Below are 17,949 nucleotides of genomic sequence, written 5' to 3'. Positions count from 1 at the left end.
GGGAGGGGGCTGATCTGATATCCCTGGGCAGGGAATTCCACACCCAAGGGACCACCACTGAGAAGGCCCTGTCTCTCGTCCCTGTCAGTTGCACCTGCGAAGGAGACAGGACCAAGAGCAGAGCCTCCCCAGACGATCTTAAACTCTGAGATGGTTCATAGGGTGGGATCTGTTCAGACAGGTAAGCTGGGCCAGAACCCTTGCCATTGGGAACACTGTGAAAAAATAGAATTCTTGTATTTCATCCATATATTATATTTGGGACAAACAAACAAAAAATGATGAAGTGTTTCAAAAAGATCAAGTCACAAGAACAGACCCTTTTGGAACCTTTTTACATCTCCCATCCAAAAGAGCTGATGGTAACACATTACATCTTGCAGTCACCGAAGCTCTCCTCTGAGTGGGATTAACTGGCAAGTTAGTTAGAAAACATCCCTCACTGAGTTCTGCAGCTGTTTGTCTCTTTGAAGGAAGCTTTCAGGAGATAGCAGGGTGTTGATGCCATAGCTTGTCCATTCAGATAGTTCCCAGATTGGTTTATATTGCATTGCCACCATGCTGAATAATCCTTGGGATCTCTCGGTATAAGAAGAAGTCAAAGCCACATACTTTAAGAGATCAGTCAGCTGGAAGGATGAAAGCTTTGCAGGTTTACTCACTTGACACTGAATTAGTGAAGAATAATGGACAGATTAGTTGTTAATGCCTTGGATGCTGATTCAGTGGCAAGAAGCCTAGATAGGATTTCCAAAGGAACTGGCAGTACAAATCCGTCAATATACCATACATGCTAAGAACTGAATTTTTTACATGTCTATTTAGAGGGTAGTACCATTGAATGTAATGGACCCTACTTCCCATGTGAGTGTGTGTGTATATAGAGGGAGAGGGAGAGAGAGAATTGCATTTTTATCTATAAAGGATTTTCAGTCACTATAGATTAGTGTTTGATGGAAAACAGATTCTTGTAATTGTGTGTTACAAGTTACAACCCATGTTTTCAGACAGTTCTTCAGGCTGTCAATTATTGCATTGCCATATTGCCATTGTTTTAATGGGTTTCTTTCTACAAATATGCGTTTTGATCTCACATTAAGTCAGATTTCAGTTAATGCAAAGTTTGAACAACAATTTTCACTGAAATCTCACGTATTTGGGAAGTATTCATTTAATTTTCTTGGGCCTTGATGAAAACGGATGGAGAGCAAATCAGCACATCTATATATATGTCACGACCCAGGCTGCAGAGCACCAATAACCTTACACAGAGGCCAGAATCTATCTAATATCTTTATTAAGGAAATATATAAGGTTAATAAAAACAAGTATAGGAATTAGTCCAGAAGTAGACCTTTCAGGAAAGGTCAAAATTAGTCCAAAGAAACAATGTCCAATATGAAATATTAAGGTCCAAAGTTGTAATCCAATAACCGAAACACTCACTTGCCAAGCAAGTGAGGGGAGATGACAAGGTCCTTTAGTCCATGAACTTGAGCAAAGCTGGGAAATAACTTGATTCTTGGAACACAAAGCTTGATTCAAGACAACAAGGAAACGAGGAGCAAGAACAAGATCCGTGGCAATTACTTGGCGAGGTCCGGGAAACAAGGCAAGATCCGGGGAGAAAACAAGGCTGAGAACGAAGGCTTGGAACAGGAACAAAGGCTTGAGAGCAGGAGTAGCTGTCCACACACGCTGCTCCGGTAGCTGACGAATTGACTCCGCAAGATTCCTTCGGGAGCAAGGAACCTAAATAGGCCTCGTTTTCCCACCAGAGAACACTTCTCTGGGGAATCAGAAACGAAAGTCAATCTCTGTGTCCAGATGTATGACTCCCTAAAATTTCTCATGGAGCAGGCTTAATCATCTGAATGCTTTGCTGCAATTCTCAAGCTCCTGCGATTAGCCTGCTGCACTCCTTTTTGCTGGAGATAATAATTACGGCGCGAAAAAGGGGGAGAACTCGACTCAGGGCTTGTTTGGCAGATTTCTGGAAGACAAGCCTCCTGCAGGTGCAAAGGCTCAATTTCTGGCTGGGATAGTTCCTTTTCTGGCTGAAATGGTGGAAAACCCAAGTTTTCCTCTTCATCAGTCACAACAACACTAGGAATGGGACTACATGGCCCATGAATCATCACACTATCCCTCTCCTCAAGCCCCCTCTCAAACTGGGACTCTCTCCCCGAGGCGCGAGGCCACGGCTTGGCGGGATAGGTCTGATGGAAGCGGCGGGTTAAATCGGGGGCATGTACTGTGGAAGCGTCTTCCCAAGAACGTTCCTCGGGGCCAAAACCCACCCAGTCAATGAGATATTGTAGGCGGCGGCGGTGAAAGCGAGAATCCAAAATGTCCTGAACCTCGAATTCCTCCTCCCCATCCACCAAAACAGGAGTGGGGGCCGGCCGGTCTGCATCAGGGCGCACACCATCCGCCGGAAGGAGCAGGGAGCAATGGAATACTGGATGAATGCGCATAGAGCGCGGAAGTTGGAGTTTGAAAGTCACGGGGTTAAGTTGCGCCACCACTGGGTAGGGCCCAATGAAACGGGCATCTAATTTCCGGCAAGGGCGATGGGAGGGCAAAAAGCGAGTGGACAGAAGAACCCGGTCTCCTACCTTGATTTCGGGGCCCGGCTGGCGATGTTTGTCAGCGTGGCGTTTATAGTCCTCCTTGGCTTGGTCCAGTTGCTGGAGCAAAAGTTGTTGCACCGCTGTGAGTTCCTGCAGCCAGTCCTCTGCTGCGGGAACTTCTGAGGTTTCAATGACAGGAGGAAAGAAACGTGGATGGAAGCCGTAGTTTGCAAAGAACGGGGTTTCTTTTGTTGAAGCCTGGACCCCATTGTTGTAGGCAAACTCTGACAGCGGTAACAGGGAAGCCCAATTGTCCTGCTGGTAGTTCACATAACAGCGAAGGTATTGTTCCAAAGTGGCATTGGTGCGCTCAGTTTGCCCATCCGTTTGGGGATGGTGAGCCGAAGATAAACGAGAGTCTATGCCCAATAGTTTTTGTAGTGCTTTCCAGAAACGAGAGGTGAATTGGGACCCACGGTCTGTGACCAAACTCTTGGGCAATCCATGTAATCTGAAAACATGTTGAAGGAATAGATCTGCAGTCTCTTTGGCCGTGGGAAGGCCATCACAGGGAATGAAATGGGCTAACTTGGTAAAAAGGTCCACCACCACTAGGATCGTGGTGAATCCACAGGAAGGTGGTAGATCAGTGATAAAATCCGCAGAGATTATTTCCCATGGGTGGGATGGGGTAGGGAGGGGATGCAGAAGCCCTGAGGGTCTTTCCCTTCTTGTCTTGGAGCGCTGGCATACTGGGCAGGTGTTGACATATTTTTCCACATCCTTGCGGATCTTGGGCCACCAGAAGTCTCTTAGGATCAAATGCATGGTTTTGAATAGTCCGAAATGCCCTGCTGGCTTGCAGTCATGACACAGACGAAGTGCTTTTTCCCTGCCCGGTCCTCGGGGGATGTAAACATGATTTCTATAGCAAAGTAGCCCATCCTTGAGCGAAAAGGGAAAACGTAGTCCTTGGCGAAGTTGGTCCTGTGCCCAAGCATCTGCTTGCTGACTAGCCCTGATTTCCTGAGCACAAAGGGGCCCTGGAGTAGAGGGAGTTGATTCAATGGGAGTGGATTTGGTGTTTCCCACTGTGAGCGTGGCAAAGTTCTCGGGTTGTAGCAGCTGGGACTCAAAGGTCTCCTTGCGCCCTGCAGCGTATTCCGGTTTCCGTGACAGAGCATCTGCTTGCTTGGTCTGGGCTGGGGTTACATAATGAATTTGGAAGTTAAAACGTTCAAAGAATAAAGCCCAGCGTTGTTGTCTCTGATTTAGCTTGCGGGCAGTTCTTAGATGCTCTAGATTCCGATGATCAGTGTGGACTTCAATGGGATATTTGGCCCCTTCTAACCAATGTCTCCAAGTTTCAAAGGCTGCCTTTATGGCCAAAAGTTCTTTTTCCCAAATAGTGTAATTTCTCTCTGGTGCGGTCAATTGGCGGGAATAAAAGGCACAAGGATGGAGATGATCTCCCACTGGTTGTAGGAGTACAGCCCCAATCGCCACATCGGAGGCGTCCGCCTGCACGACAAAAGGGGTTTCAGGATCTGGATGCTGAAGGATTGGCTGGGACGTGAATAATTTCTTTAGTTGCTGGAAACCTTTCTCTGCTTGATCTGTCCAGCGGAAAGGCTGTTTCCCACGGATGCAGCTGGTGATTGGGTCAGACCAGCGGGCAAAGTCTGGAATGAACTTACGGTAGTAGTTCGCGAACCCCAAGAATCGTTGCACCTCTTTCTTGTTGGTTGGCGCCCGCCATTCCAATACTGCTGCAACCTTTGCCGGGTCCATGGTGAGCCCTAGTGGCGAGACACGATATCCCAGAAAATCTACCTCTTGTAGATCAAAAACGCATTTTTCCAACTTGGCATAAAGTCCGTGGTCCCGCAATCGTAACACCATTCTGACGTGATTCTCATGTTCTGATTGTGATCTAGAAAACACCAAAAAATCGTCCAGGTAGATAATCAGGAACCGATCTAGATAATCCTGAAAAATATCGTTGACAAAATGCTGGAACGTTGCGGGAGCTCCACATAAACCGAAATTCATAACCAGGGTTTCGAATAAACCGAATTTTGTCTGGAAGGCAGTCTTCCACTCGTCCCCTTCCCTGATGCGAACTAGATTATAAGCTCCTCGAAGATCCAGTTTGGTGTAAACCTTAGCCCCTCGAAGCCGGTCTAAGAGGTCTGAGATCAAGGGCAGGGGATACCGGTTTCGTTTAGTGATATTGTTCAATGCTCTATAGTCCACCACCAAGCGTAGGTCCCCTGACTTCTTTTTCACGAACATCACTGGGGAAGCGGCTGGGGATTGAGAGGGTCTGATAAACCCCTTGCGGAGGTTTGTCTCTAAGAACTCCCTGAGAGCTTCTTGCTCTGGTTCAGTCAGGGAGTAGAGGTGTCCTCGCGGAATCGGGGCCCCCTCCACCAAGTCAATGGCACAGTCATAAGGTCTATGTGGGGGTAGTCTCTCGGCTTCTTTTTCATTGAATACATCCCAATATTCTGAGTACTTCTTGGGCAGGGTGATGATGGGTTCAGCGTCTGTGGCATGGCAGACCTTGGCTACAAGGCAATGGTTTTGGCAATATCTTGAAGCAAACTGCAGTTCTCTGTTGGACCAGGAGATACTTGGGTCGTGGAGTGTCAGCCATGGAATTCCCAAAATCACAGGGAAGTGGGGAACCTCGGTAACAAAGAAGGAAATCTCTTCCATGTGTTCCCTTATCCACATTCTGGTGGGTTCCGACCACTGGCTTACTGGACCTGTCTTGAGGGGGCGGCCATCGATGGCTTGCACCACACGGGCATTCTTGAAGTCGTGATATTGTAATCCCAGAGAGTCGGCATACTCTCTATCAATGAAGTTGTTGGTGGCTCCTGAGTCTATCATGGCGTGAACCATGACGGGTCCTTTTTTTACTGACCACAAGGTGACCACTAGGAGAAATAGGACCCCGGTTGGCGGCTCTTGAGTGGGTTTTTTGACCGGGTTGGCGAGCCTCTCTACGCCCGGTCGCTGGCTTCCCCCGCCGGCTGTGCGCCAGCCGCCTCAGACGTCTTCGTCTCCGTGGAGGACGCCGCCGCCAAACGAGCGGCGGGCTTCCCTTTGGCTGGACACTCTCTGGCAAAGTGGCCCCCGTTTCCGCAGTACCAACAGAGATTTAAGCGTTGGCGGCGGGCCTTCTCGGCGGCATCTAATCTGGGACGCACATTGCCCAACTGCATCGGCACCTCCTCGCTTCCTCTGGGGTATGGGGCTGGTGGCGGGGGTCTCCACACTGGACGCGGCTGGACGCCGGTGGGAGCGGGAGGTCTCGCTCCGGTCCTACCGCTCTGGCTTCGGATCCATTGTCTTCTGTTGGCAATCATGACTTCAGCTCGTAAACATTGATCAATGAGTGCTTCAAGAGAGTGTGGAGGATCCACCTTGGAGATTTCCTCCAGCATCTCGATGTTGAGACCCTCCCGAAATTGTCCTCTGAGGGCTATATCGTTCCATCCGGTGTTATGGGCCAGCACTCGGAACTCGGCTATGTACTGGGACATGGGTCTGTCCCCTTGGGAGAGGCGCCGGAGTTTGTGGCCGGCTGCCTCCAAATTGTCCTCAATCCCCCAAGTCGCCTTAATGTGATCCAAGAATTGTTGCGCTGATCTTAGATGTGGGGAGTCTTGGTCGAACAGTGCCGTCGCCCAGTTGGCCGCTGGCCCGTCCAGGAGACTGTAGATCCACGCCACCTTGATGTCTTCTTGGGGAAACTCGGCATTACGGGCCTCTAGATAAGCCTGGCATTGGCGACGGAAAACATGAACCTTAGAAGCTTCTCCAGTAAACTTGGTTGGCAGCGCCAGGGCCGGGAGACGGATTCCGCGTTCCTTCAATCCCCTTATTTCTCCCTCCTGCGCATTGAGCTTATCACGGATGCGGTCCACTTCATCCTTGTCGATGGTGTAACTGAGTGGTTGGGCCCCCGGTCCGGCTCCGGTAGACATTCTGGCCTAGGTTAGTTGGTGCTTAGGGTGGCGGAGTCAAACTGTCACGACCCAGGCTGCAGAGCACCAATAACCTTACACAGAGGCCAGAATCTATCTAATATCTTTATTAAGGAAATATATAAGGTTAATAAAAACAAGTATAGGAATTAGTCCAGAAGTAGACCTTTCAGGAAAGGTCAAAATTAGTCCAAAGAAACAATGTCCAATATGAAATATTAAGGTCCAAAGTTGTAATCCAGTAACCGAAACACTCACTTGCCAAGCAAGTGAGGGGAGATGACAAGGTCCTTTAGTCCATGAACTTGAGCAAGGCTGGGAAATAACTTGATTCTTGGAACACAAAGCTTGATTCAAGACAACAAGGAAACGAGGAGCAAGAACAAGATCCGTGGCAATTACTTGGCGAGGTCCGGGAAACAAGGCAAGATCCGGGGAGAAAACAAGGCTGAGAACGAAGGCTTGGAACAGGAACAAAGGCTTGAGAGCAGGAGTAGCTGTCCACACACGCTGCTCCGGTAGCTGACGAATTGACTCCGCAAGATTCCTTCGGGAGCAAGGAACCTAAGTAGGCCTCGTTTTCCCACCAGAGAACACTTCTCTGGGGAATCAGAAACGAAAGTCAATCTCTGTGTCCAGATGTATGACTCCCTAAAATTTCTCATGGAGCAGGCTTAATCATCTGAATGCTTTGCTGCAATTCTCAAGCTCCTGCGATTAGCCTGCTGCACTCCTTTTTGCTGGAGATAATAATTACGGCGCGAAAAAGGGGGAGAACTCGACTCAGGGCTTGTTTGGCAGATTTCTGGAAGACAAGCCTCCTGCAGGTGCAAAGGCTCAATTTCTGGCTGGGATAGTTCCTTTTCTGGCTGAAATGGTGGAAAACCCAAGTTTTCCTCTTCATCAGTCACAACAACACTAGGAATGGGACTACATGGCCCATGAATCATCACACTATCCCTCTCCTCAAGCCCCCTCTCAAACTGGGACTCTCTCCCCGAGGCGCGAGGCCACGGCTTGGCGGGATAGGTCTGATGGAAGCGGCGGGTTAAATCGGGGGCATGTACTGTGGAAGCGTCTTCCCAAGAACGTTCCTCGGGGCCAAAACCCACCCAGTCAATGAGATATTGTAGGCGGCGGCGGTGAAAGCGAGAATCCAAAATGTCCTGAACCTCGAATTCCTCCTCCCCATCCACCAAAACAGGAGTGGGGGCCGGCCGGTCTGCATCAGGGCGCACACCATCCGCCGGAAGGAGCAGGGAGCAATGGAATACTGGATGAATGCGCATAGAGCGCGGAAGTTGGAGTTTGAAAGTCACGGGGTTAAGTTGCGCCACCACTGGGTAGGGCCCAATGAAACGGGCATCTAATTTCCGGCAAGGGCGATGGGAGGGCAAAAAGCGAGTGGACAGAAGAACCCGGTCTCCTACCTTGATTTCGGGGCCCGGCTGGCGATGTTTGTCAGCGTGGCGTTTATAGTCCTCCTTGGCTTGGTCCAGTTGCTGGAGCAAAAGTTGTTGCACCGCTGTGAGTTCCTGCAGCCAGTCCTCTGCTGCGGGAACTTCTGAGGTTTCAATGACAGGAGGAAAGAAACGTGGATGGAAGCCGTAGTTTGCAAAGAACGGGGTTTCTTTTGTTGAAGCCTGGACCCCATTGTTGTAGGCAAACTCTGACAGCGGTAACAGGGAAGCCCAATTGTCCTGCTGGTAGTTCACATAACAGCGAAGGTATTGTTCCAAAGTGGCATTGGTGCGCTCAGTTTGCCCATCCGTTTGGGGATGGTGAGCCGAAGATAAACGAGAGTCTATGCCCAATAGTTTTTGTAGTGCTTTCCAGAAACGAGAGGTGAATTGGGACCCACGGTCTGTGACCAAACTCTTGGGCAATCCATGTAATCTGAAAACATGTTGAAGGAATAGATCTGCAGTCTCTTTGGCCGTGGGAAGGCCATCACAGGGAATGAAATGGGCTAACTTGGTAAAAAGGTCCACCACCACTAGGATCGTGGTGAATCCACAGGAAGGTGGTAGATCAGTGATAAAATCCGCAGAGATTATTTCCCATGGGTGGGATGGGGTAGGGAGGGGATGCAGAAGCCCTGAGGGTCTTTCCCTTCTTGTCTTGGAGCGCTGGCATACTGGGCAGGTGTTGACATATTTTTCCACATCCTTGCGGATCTTGGGCCACCAGAAGTCTCTTAGGATCAAATGCATGGTTTTGAATAGTCCGAAATGCCCTGCTGGCTTGCAGTCATGACACAGACGAAGTGCTTTTTCCCTGCCCGGTCCTCGGGGGATGTAAACATGATTTCTATAGCAAAGTAGCCCATCCTTGAGCGAAAAGGGAAAACGTAGTCCTTGGCGAAGTTGGTCCTGTGCCCAAGCATCTGCTTGCTGACTAGCCCTGATTTCCTGAGCACAAAGGGGCCCTGGAGTAGAGGGAGTTGATTCAATGGGAGTGGATTTGGTGTTTCCCACTGTGAGCGTGGCAAAGTTCTCGGGTTGTAGCAGCTGGGACTCAAAGGTCTCCTTGCGCCCTGCAGCGTATTCCGGTTTCCGTGACAGAGCATCTGCTTGCTTGGTCTGGGCTGGGGTTACATAATGAATTTGGAAGTTAAAACGTTCAAAGAATAAAGCCCAGCGTTGTTGTCTCTGATTTAGCTTGCGGGCAGTTCTTAGATGCTCTAGATTCCGATGATCAGTGTGGACTTCAATGGGATATTTGGCCCCTTCTAACCAATGTCTCCAAGTTTCAAAGGCTGCCTTTATGGCCAAAAGTTCTTTTTCCCAAATAGTGTAATTTCTCTCTGGTGCGGTCAATTGGCGGGAATAAAAGGCACAAGGATGGAGATGATCTCCCACTGGTTGTAGGAGTACAGCCCCAATCGCCACATCGGAGGCGTCCGCCTGCACGACAAAAGGGGTTTCAGGATCTGGATGCTGAAGGATTGGCTGGGACGTGAATAATTTCTTTAGTTGCTGGAAACCTTTCTCTGCTTGATCTGTCCAGCGGAAAGGCTGTTTCCCACGGATGCAGCTGGTGATTGGGTCAGACCAGCGGGCAAAGTCTGGAATGAACTTACGGTAGTAGTTCGCGAACCCCAAGAATCGTTGCACCTCTTTCTTGTTGGTTGGCGCCCGCCATTCCAATACTGCTGCAACCTTTGCCGGGTCCATGGTGAGCCCTAGTGGCGAGACACGATATCCCAGAAAATCTACCTCTTGTAGATCAAAAACGCATTTTTCCAACTTGGCATAAAGTCCGTGGTCCCGCAATCGTAACACCATTCTGACGTGATTCTCATGTTCTGATTGTGATCTAGAAAACACCAAAAAATCGTCCAGGTAGATAATCAGGAACCGATCTAGATAATCCTGAAAAATATCGTTGACAAAATGCTGGAACGTTGCGGGAGCTCCACATAAACCGAAATTCATAACCAGGGTTTCGAATAAACCGAATTTTGTCTGGAAGGCAGTCTTCCACTCGTCCCCTTCCCTGATGCGAACTAGATTATAAGCTCCTCGAAGATCCAGTTTGGTGTAAACCTTAGCCCCTCGAAGCCGGTCTAAGAGGTCTGAGATCAAGGGCAGGGGATACCGGTTTCGTTTAGTGATATTGTTCAATGCTCTATAGTCCACCACCAAGCGTAGGTCCCCTGACTTCTTTTTCACGAACATCACTGGGGAAGCGGCTGGGGATTGAGAGGGTCTGATAAACCCCTTGCGGAGGTTTGTCTCTAAGAACTCCCTGAGAGCTTCTTGCTCTGGTTCAGTCAGGGAGTAGAGGTGTCCTCGCGGAATCGGGGCCCCCTCCACCAAGTCAATGGCACAGTCATAAGGTCTATGTGGGGGTAGTCTCTCGGCTTCTTTTTCATTGAATACATCCCAATATTCTGAGTACTTCTTGGGCAGGGTGATGATGGGTTCAGCGTCTGTGGCATGGCAGACCTTGGCTACAAGGCAATGGTTTTGGCAATATCTTGAAGCAAACTGCAGTTCTCTGTTGGACCAGGAGATACTTGGGTCGTGGAGTGTCAGCCATGGAATTCCCAAAATCACAGGGAAGTGGGGAACCTCGGTAACAAAGAAGGAAATCTCTTCCATGTGTTCCCTTATCCACATTCTGGTGGGTTCCGACCACTGGCTTACTGGACCTGTCTTGAGGGGGCGGCCATCGATGGCTTGCACCACACGGGCATTCTTGAAGTCGTGATATTGTAATCCCAGAGAGTCGGCATACTCTCTATCAATGAAGTTGTTGGTGGCTCCTGAGTCTATCATGGCGTGAACCATGACGGGTCCTTTTTTTACTGACCACAAGGTGACCACTAGGAGAAATAGGACCCCGGTTGGCGGCTCTTGAGTGGGTTTTTTGACCGGGTTGGCGAGCCTCTCTACGCCCGGTCGCTGGCTTCCCCCGCCGGCTGTGCGCCAGCCGCCTCAGACGTCTTCGTCTCCGTGGAGGACGCCGCCGCCAAACGAGCGGCGGGCTTCCCTTTGGCTGGACACTCTCTGGCAAAGTGGCCCCCGTTTCCGCAGTACCAACAGAGATTTAAGCGTTGGCGGCGGGCCTTCTCGGCGGCATCTAATCTGGGACGCACATTGCCCAACTGCATCGGCACCTCCTCGCTTCCTCTGGGGTATGGGGCTGGTGGCGGGGGTCTCCACACTGGACGCGGCTGGACGCCGGTGGGAGCGGGAGGTCTCGCTCCGGTCCTACCGCTCTGGCTTCGGATCCATTGTCTTCTGTTGGCAATCATGACTTCAGCTCGTAAACATTGATCAATGAGTGCTTCAAGAGAGTGTGGAGGATCCACCTTGGAGATTTCCTCCAGCATCTCGATGTTGAGACCCTCCCGAAATTGTCCTCTGAGGGCTATATCGTTCCATCCGGTGTTATGGGCCAGCACTCGGAACTCGGCTATGTACTGGGACATGGGTCTGTCCCCTTGGGAGAGGCGCCGGAGTTTGTGGCCGGCTGCCTCCAAATTGTCCTCAATCCCCCAAGTCGCCTTAATGTGATCCAAGAATTGTTGCGCTGATCTTAGATGTGGGGAGTCTTGGTCGAACAGTGCCGTCGCCCAGTTGGCCGCTGGCCCGTCCAGGAGACTGTAGATCCACGCCACCTTGATGTCTTCTTGGGGAAACTCGGCATTACGGGCCTCTAGATAAGCCTGGCATTGGCGACGGAAAACATGAACCTTAGAAGCTTCTCCAGTAAACTTGGTTGGCAGCGCCAGGGCCGGGAGACGGATTCCGCGTTCCTTCAATCCCCTTATTTCTCCCTCCTGCGCATTGAGCTTATCACGGATGCGGTCCACTTCATCCTTGTCGATGGTGTAACTGAGTGGTTGGGCCCCCGGTCCGGCTCCGGTAGACATTCTGGCCTAGGTTAGTTGGTGCTTAGGGTGGCGGAGTCAAACTGTCACGACCCAGGCTGCAGAGCACCAATAACCTTACACAGAGGCCAGAATCTATCTAATATCTTTATTAAGGAAATATATAAGGTTAATAAAAACAAGTATAGGAATTAGTCCAGAAGTAGACCTTTCAGGAAAGGTCAAAATTAGTCCAAAGAAACAATGTCCAATATGAAATATTAAGGTCCAAAGTTGTAATCCAGTAACCGAAACACTCACTTGCCAAGCAAGTGAGGGGAGATGACAAGGTCCTTTAGTCCATGAACTTGAGCAAGGCTGGGAAATAACTTGATTCTTGGAACACAAAGCTTGATTCAAGACAACAAGGAAACGAGGAGCAAGAACAAGATCCGTGGCAATTACTTGGCGAGGTCCGGGAAACAAGGCAAGATCCGGGGAGAAAACAAGGCTGAGAACGAAGGCTTGGAACAGGAACAAAGGCTTGAGAGCAGGAGTAGCTGTCCACACACGCTGCTCCGGTAGCTGACGAATTGACTCCGCAAGATTCCTTCGGGAGCAAGGAACCTAAGTAGGCCTCGTTTTCCCACCAGAGAACACTTCTCTGGGGAATCAGAAACGAAAGTCAATCTCTGTGTCCAGATGTATGACTCCCTAAAATTTCTCATGGAGCAGGCTTAATCATCTGAATGCTTTGCTGCAATTCTCAAGCTCCTGCGATTAGCCTGCTGCACTCCTTTTTGCTGGAGATAATAATTACGGCGCGAAAAAGGGGGAGAACTCGACTCAGGGCTTGTTTGGCAGATTTCTGGAAGACAAGCCTCCTGCAGGTGCAAAGGCTCAATTTCTGGCTGGGATAGTTCCTTTTCTGGCTGAAATGGTGGAAAACCCAAGTTTTCCTCTTCATCAGTCACAACAACACTAGGAATGGGACTACATGGCCCATGAATCATCACAATATATAAAAGAGTGATGGCATCAGGGCAGCGGACAAAATAACAAAACTACAGGCCCCCCAACCTCGAAATTTGACAACACAACCCATCATCCACAGCTCTAGGTTGATACAACAAAAAGAAAAGAAAAATAAAGTCCTAATTAGAGGGAAAGGAATAATTGTTTTTATCCAATTGCTGCAAGTTGGAGGGCTAAGCTCCGCCCACTTGGTCTCCTAGCTACCTACTCAGTCCAGGGGACAGGCACAGTTAGGCCTCAGGCCTCTTCCACACTGCCTATAAGATACAGATTATCTGATTTTAACTGGATTATATGGCAGTGTAGACTCAAGGCCCTTCCACACAGCTATATTATCCATTTAGAATCTTATATTATCTGCTTTGAACTGGATTATCTTGAGTCCACACTACCAGATAATTCACTTCAGTGTGCATTTTATACAGCTGTGTAGAAGGGGCAGTTCTAGGCAGATAATATAAGATTACAAATATACAGTAGAGTCTCACTAATACAACATAAGCAGTGTCCTCTACCCTCACCACTTTCACAGTACACAAACAACCAAATGCATACTAAACATAAAGACAACCATACAACAGACATTCAATACCACCACTACCTCAACAATTTCTCACCAACACCACCAGACAACACCACAGCAACGCGTGGCCGGGCACAGCTAGTTACATCATATGCTTGAATTAGCAAATTGTACAACTGAAGATATGATTTTTAGAATTATTTCATATTCTGTCTGTATTTGACTTTAGGGATTACATTATCAGTGGCAGAAGTCAGATCAAATTTCACTTGAAAATGTGGTGCATAATTTAACATGGGACCCTACTGGTAAGTACAGATTTAACTAAGTGTTTTCCTTGGCAGTTTTTCATATAATTTCATTTTGTCTAAGGTTTTGTACCATGTGTTTAAATGAATTTCCAAGTTTGACCTGTTTCATCAAAATGCATAGAAAGTAAAATGCATAAGTACTGTATATTGCAAAATCTAAAAGCAGCATAAAATTGTGTTTGGCCATGGTAAGGTACAGATACTTTTTCAGTAAGGTTATAAATCAACCTTTACCAAACTGATGCCCTCCAGATGTTTTATTAGTATGTCATCCCCATGATACCTAAACATGCTCTGTGAGGCTAATGGAAACTGAATTGCACAATATCTGGAGAGTACTATGTCAAGGAAGGTTATTTTACATTTTATTCCCATGGTCTCTTGAGCATTTACTTCTTCTGTCTCTTCAGTAATAGAAGTAGCAACAAAAAGTTGTGATTTGACTGAACAGAAACAAAAGTTTATTGATAATCTGTAGACTTGTGCATTTCAGCTGAATCTCGATCCGTTTCTGCTGGCTGGATACTGGTAGACCCCTGTATCTGTTTTTGCTCACCTCCCGAAAATGGGTGGGTAGCAAATAGCCATTTTCGGTCTGTAGCCAAAAAATGCTGCTAGATCTGGCCCATTAGCAGCAACAGGAAACTTACGAGGCTCCCCTTTCTATTCCTGGAAGCCTTTCCTTTCGTTCTTCAAGGGAGTCTGGGTATCAACAATGGAGTTAAGAAAGCACCCTATCCATCTTATCCCATTATGTGGGGGGGACTTCCCACAGGCTCGCCTTTCGTATTCTTCATTAAGACTTGGATTAAAAGCATCAGAGTTAAGATACCACTCTTTCTGTGATCCTTTCCCTTCTGTCTGTAGAGGAGACCAGGTTTAATGCTTCGTTAAAGCTGTTTCTACTCTAGAGGAAAGGCTTCAGGCAGGCCCAGACCCTGTCTGGAGTGGACACACTTCAGTCTCCTTTCTGCTTTGGGTTTAATGATTCCTTAAAGCTGTTTCTAATTTCTTCTCTAGAGGAGAGGTAACTAGGTAGTAGTAATTTTCAGAGAATGAGGGTTTTCTTTTTGTTTGCTGGGATTAATAATTATCTTTTAGAAGTATTTGAAGAAGAGGAAGAGAAGGAGGAAAAAGCTAAAAGGCTGATTCTCTCAAGCCTGTAAATGCGCATGCACACCCAACCCACCCATCCATGCACATCCCCAACTCCCAGTCAGTGCCACTAAATAAAAAGAGTCAAGAAAATAAAGTAAAATCAAAAAGATTTAACGGTGGTACTAAACAAGGGAGGAGGAGCCAAGATCAGCTGCCATGTGGTCCCATTATGGACTGGAATACATGATAGCTGGGTCCTTGCTATTACAAGCACCCGAACAAACTGAAGAAGCCATACTGGCCGAAGGAAACAGCTAAAAACGGATCTGGGCTCAAGACTAATCTGTACAATGGTTTGTTGATATATGGCAATGAACAGAGGAAATAGGCAAACAATACCTTTATACCTTAACCATAGGATTATTATTATTATTATTATTATTATTATTATTATTATTATTATTATTATTATTATTATTTATTAAAAGAGCAATTCTAGTCACGGTTGAGGTAAGAAACCTGAATATTGTCAGCATATGACACATTTTGAAACTTTGTAACTAAAAAAAGGGTGACCTCACACCAATTGTTTAAAACTTCCACCACAATGCTTAGGTCAAGCAAACATCACATTGTTTTTAAAACTGTTATTACTTAGTAGTATTTTAAAACTCATTGTTATCTGTTAGACTAAGAAAAATATGTAAAAATATGTATGATATTATGCAAAGGTAAAAACATTTTTTGTAAAGGAGGTGGATCAGTTTTTTATTTAGTTATTGAAATATTTTTATTTCACTTTTTATGAGAATTCAGGATGGCAACTAGATATCATAATATAACAACTTGAACAAATAAAAACAGTAAATAATTCAAACAAAAGAAACCCATGTTAAATAGGTCAAATAAGTTGAAGTAGCTTTTAAAAGATAAAAGAGGTTGTAAAAATGATGCATATGTTTGGGATATACAATACATTCACAATATATTATTGCTTTCACAATTCAATTATAGTAGTTTTGCTTTTATCATACTTTTCCACCCTTTCCATTCCATTCTCACCTACTATTCGTTAATAATGTATTCTTCTACCTTCTTAAACATTCCTTCATTTTTATGAAAGTACTGTTTTATTCAGAGATTCACATCTTTTGGTACGGAATCCAGAAAGCTGAGTGGGTATAATGGACTTTGTTATCTGAATGAGATTTATATCTTTGCAAATTGAGTGGTGCTTTCAAGCCATAAGTTTGCACTGGATCAAACTAAAGTCACCAGGCAGCCATGGTTTTAGAGAATGACATTTGCTAATCAATTTTGATTGTATATAGTAAATATACATTGTATTCCTTAATGAGCAATATTGTTGTTTTTCACAAGAATGGATCAATTGCTGATTTCTGTGGATTCCTGGCTGTGGATTCCAGAGAAATTGAAAGTTGCTTGTATTCCCTCACATCACCCCAAACTGCTCTAGAGATCTTCAGTGTTCATTTAGTGCCAGTGCATTTAAATGTAACTCAAGTTGCACAAGAGCTTTTAGTTCCAGGCATATGTTTTATACTACATGGTTTAACTTCTAATTCTGTTCTCATTTTTGTGTATAAAATGTGCACATTTTAGGCTCTCGACTATTGACTGGTTCCAATTGTCTGCAGCTTTGGTCCAACACCAATTTTGACACCCTATTAGAAGAAGAAAATCCTGAAAAAGCAGATAGTCAGAACTGGAGGGTCATTTGGCAGTGCAAGTAAGAAATTATTAATAATGTCTTTATGTTGCTTTACTCATCCTAGTAAAGTGAGCTTCAGGTAGGAGATACTGAAAGGAAAAGGTGTGGTTGTAAGACATTAAAAAATAAAGTAGTGTCATTAACATTTTCCCATGTCTCCTCTGTTAGCAAGTTACCAACAAAGATTCAACTGCTTTTCTACACATGAAATATGGATGTGAATACGTACACCATCTTGTTTTAAGCAGTAAAATATTAGGGAAAGCCCTGAGGACTAAGAATGATGTTCCTATACATTTTCCTAAATGCTGCCTTTTGAAAAAAATTATTAATGCTGAAATTGGAAAAGGTCAAATTATGTATATAACCCATATAAAATGTCTGAACCTTTGAGCCTGTTGTTAGTTGAAATCCAAATGATTGATATTGAAATACAGTGTTCCCTCACTACTTCACGGTTCGCTTTTCGCAGATTCGCTGTTTTGCGGTTTTTCAATAAATGCTAAAACAATATAATAAACCATAAAAATTACATTTTTTTCCTTCCGCTCTCTTTCTCCTTCCTTCTTAAGGAGAAGCCTAAGGAAAGAAGGGAGGAGAAGCCAGAGGGAGAGAAAAGGAGTCTGAAGCAGCTTCGTTTTCGCCTCACAAGGCGGCGGCACAGAGATGCTACTTGCCGAGCGAGATTGTAAACAACACAAATATAGCATCCCTACTTCGCAGATTTTCACTTTTTGCGGGTCCTGTAACGTAACCCCCGCGATATGTGAGGGAACACTGTATGCCTAAAATAGAAATACAGTACATTTGAGATACATGAAACACCAAATGTAACTTTATTTCTGTAGGAGAGTAGGGAAGTTAGCCTGCTGTGGTATCTTACAAGGCTTCAACTTAAGGAGAGGCCACAGAAATTAAATGTTAATTAGTGGTTAACATTGAATGTTTTAACAGAGTGCGTTTATTCCTCTTTCTAGAACTGCTTCTGAAGTTTATCTAATGAAGTTTTCACCAGATGGAGAATTCTTTGCTACTGCAGGGAAGGTAAGCCTATGTAATGTTAGATTTGAAATTCCTCTCTTTGTACGGAATCAATGTGGCTGACAATAGTAATAATAAAGATCTAATAAAATATGCCCAAGTCAGTACTTTTATAATTTAATAAAGGATATCTACATATATTGGTATTTATTAATCTGTATAATATTATATAATATTGTCTCATAAATATTAGTTTTATGTTGATACAGAAAGTATTTTCTGTGTATTTTATTTCTAAACATACGTATTTGTATTTATTGACATTAATATACTTGTATTCCCATTGAAATATATCATTCCAACTGTCAACTTGTTTAC

The 17,949-nt window shown here is 45.9% G+C and overlaps 1 protein-coding gene across 2 annotated transcripts in view; it reads left to right on the top strand.

Moving 5' to 3' along the window:
- The window catches only part of dmxl1 (Dmx like 1), a 98,195-nt gene that overhangs the window by 14,506 nt on the left and 65,740 nt on the right, over positions 1-17,949 (top strand). For both annotated transcript variants that reach the window (XM_003223034.4, XM_008114044.3), the window contains exons 4-6: positions 13,679-13,757; positions 16,482-16,608; positions 17,568-17,634. In XM_003223034.4, coding sequence (XP_003223082.2) covers positions 13,679-13,757; positions 16,482-16,608; positions 17,568-17,634 — 273 coding nt within the window. The remainder of the gene's footprint in view (positions 1-13,678; positions 13,758-16,481; positions 16,609-17,567; positions 17,635-17,949) is intronic.

The sequence above is a fragment of the Anolis carolinensis genome, chromosome 2, assembly GCF_035594765.1.
Source record: "Anolis carolinensis isolate JA03-04 chromosome 2, rAnoCar3.1.pri, whole genome shotgun sequence".
In the NCBI taxonomy this organism is placed as follows: domain Eukaryota; kingdom Metazoa; phylum Chordata; class Lepidosauria; order Squamata; family Dactyloidae; genus Anolis; species Anolis carolinensis.
Note: the sequence above shows the minus strand (reverse complement) of the source record. Positions and strands in the feature narration are given on the sequence as shown.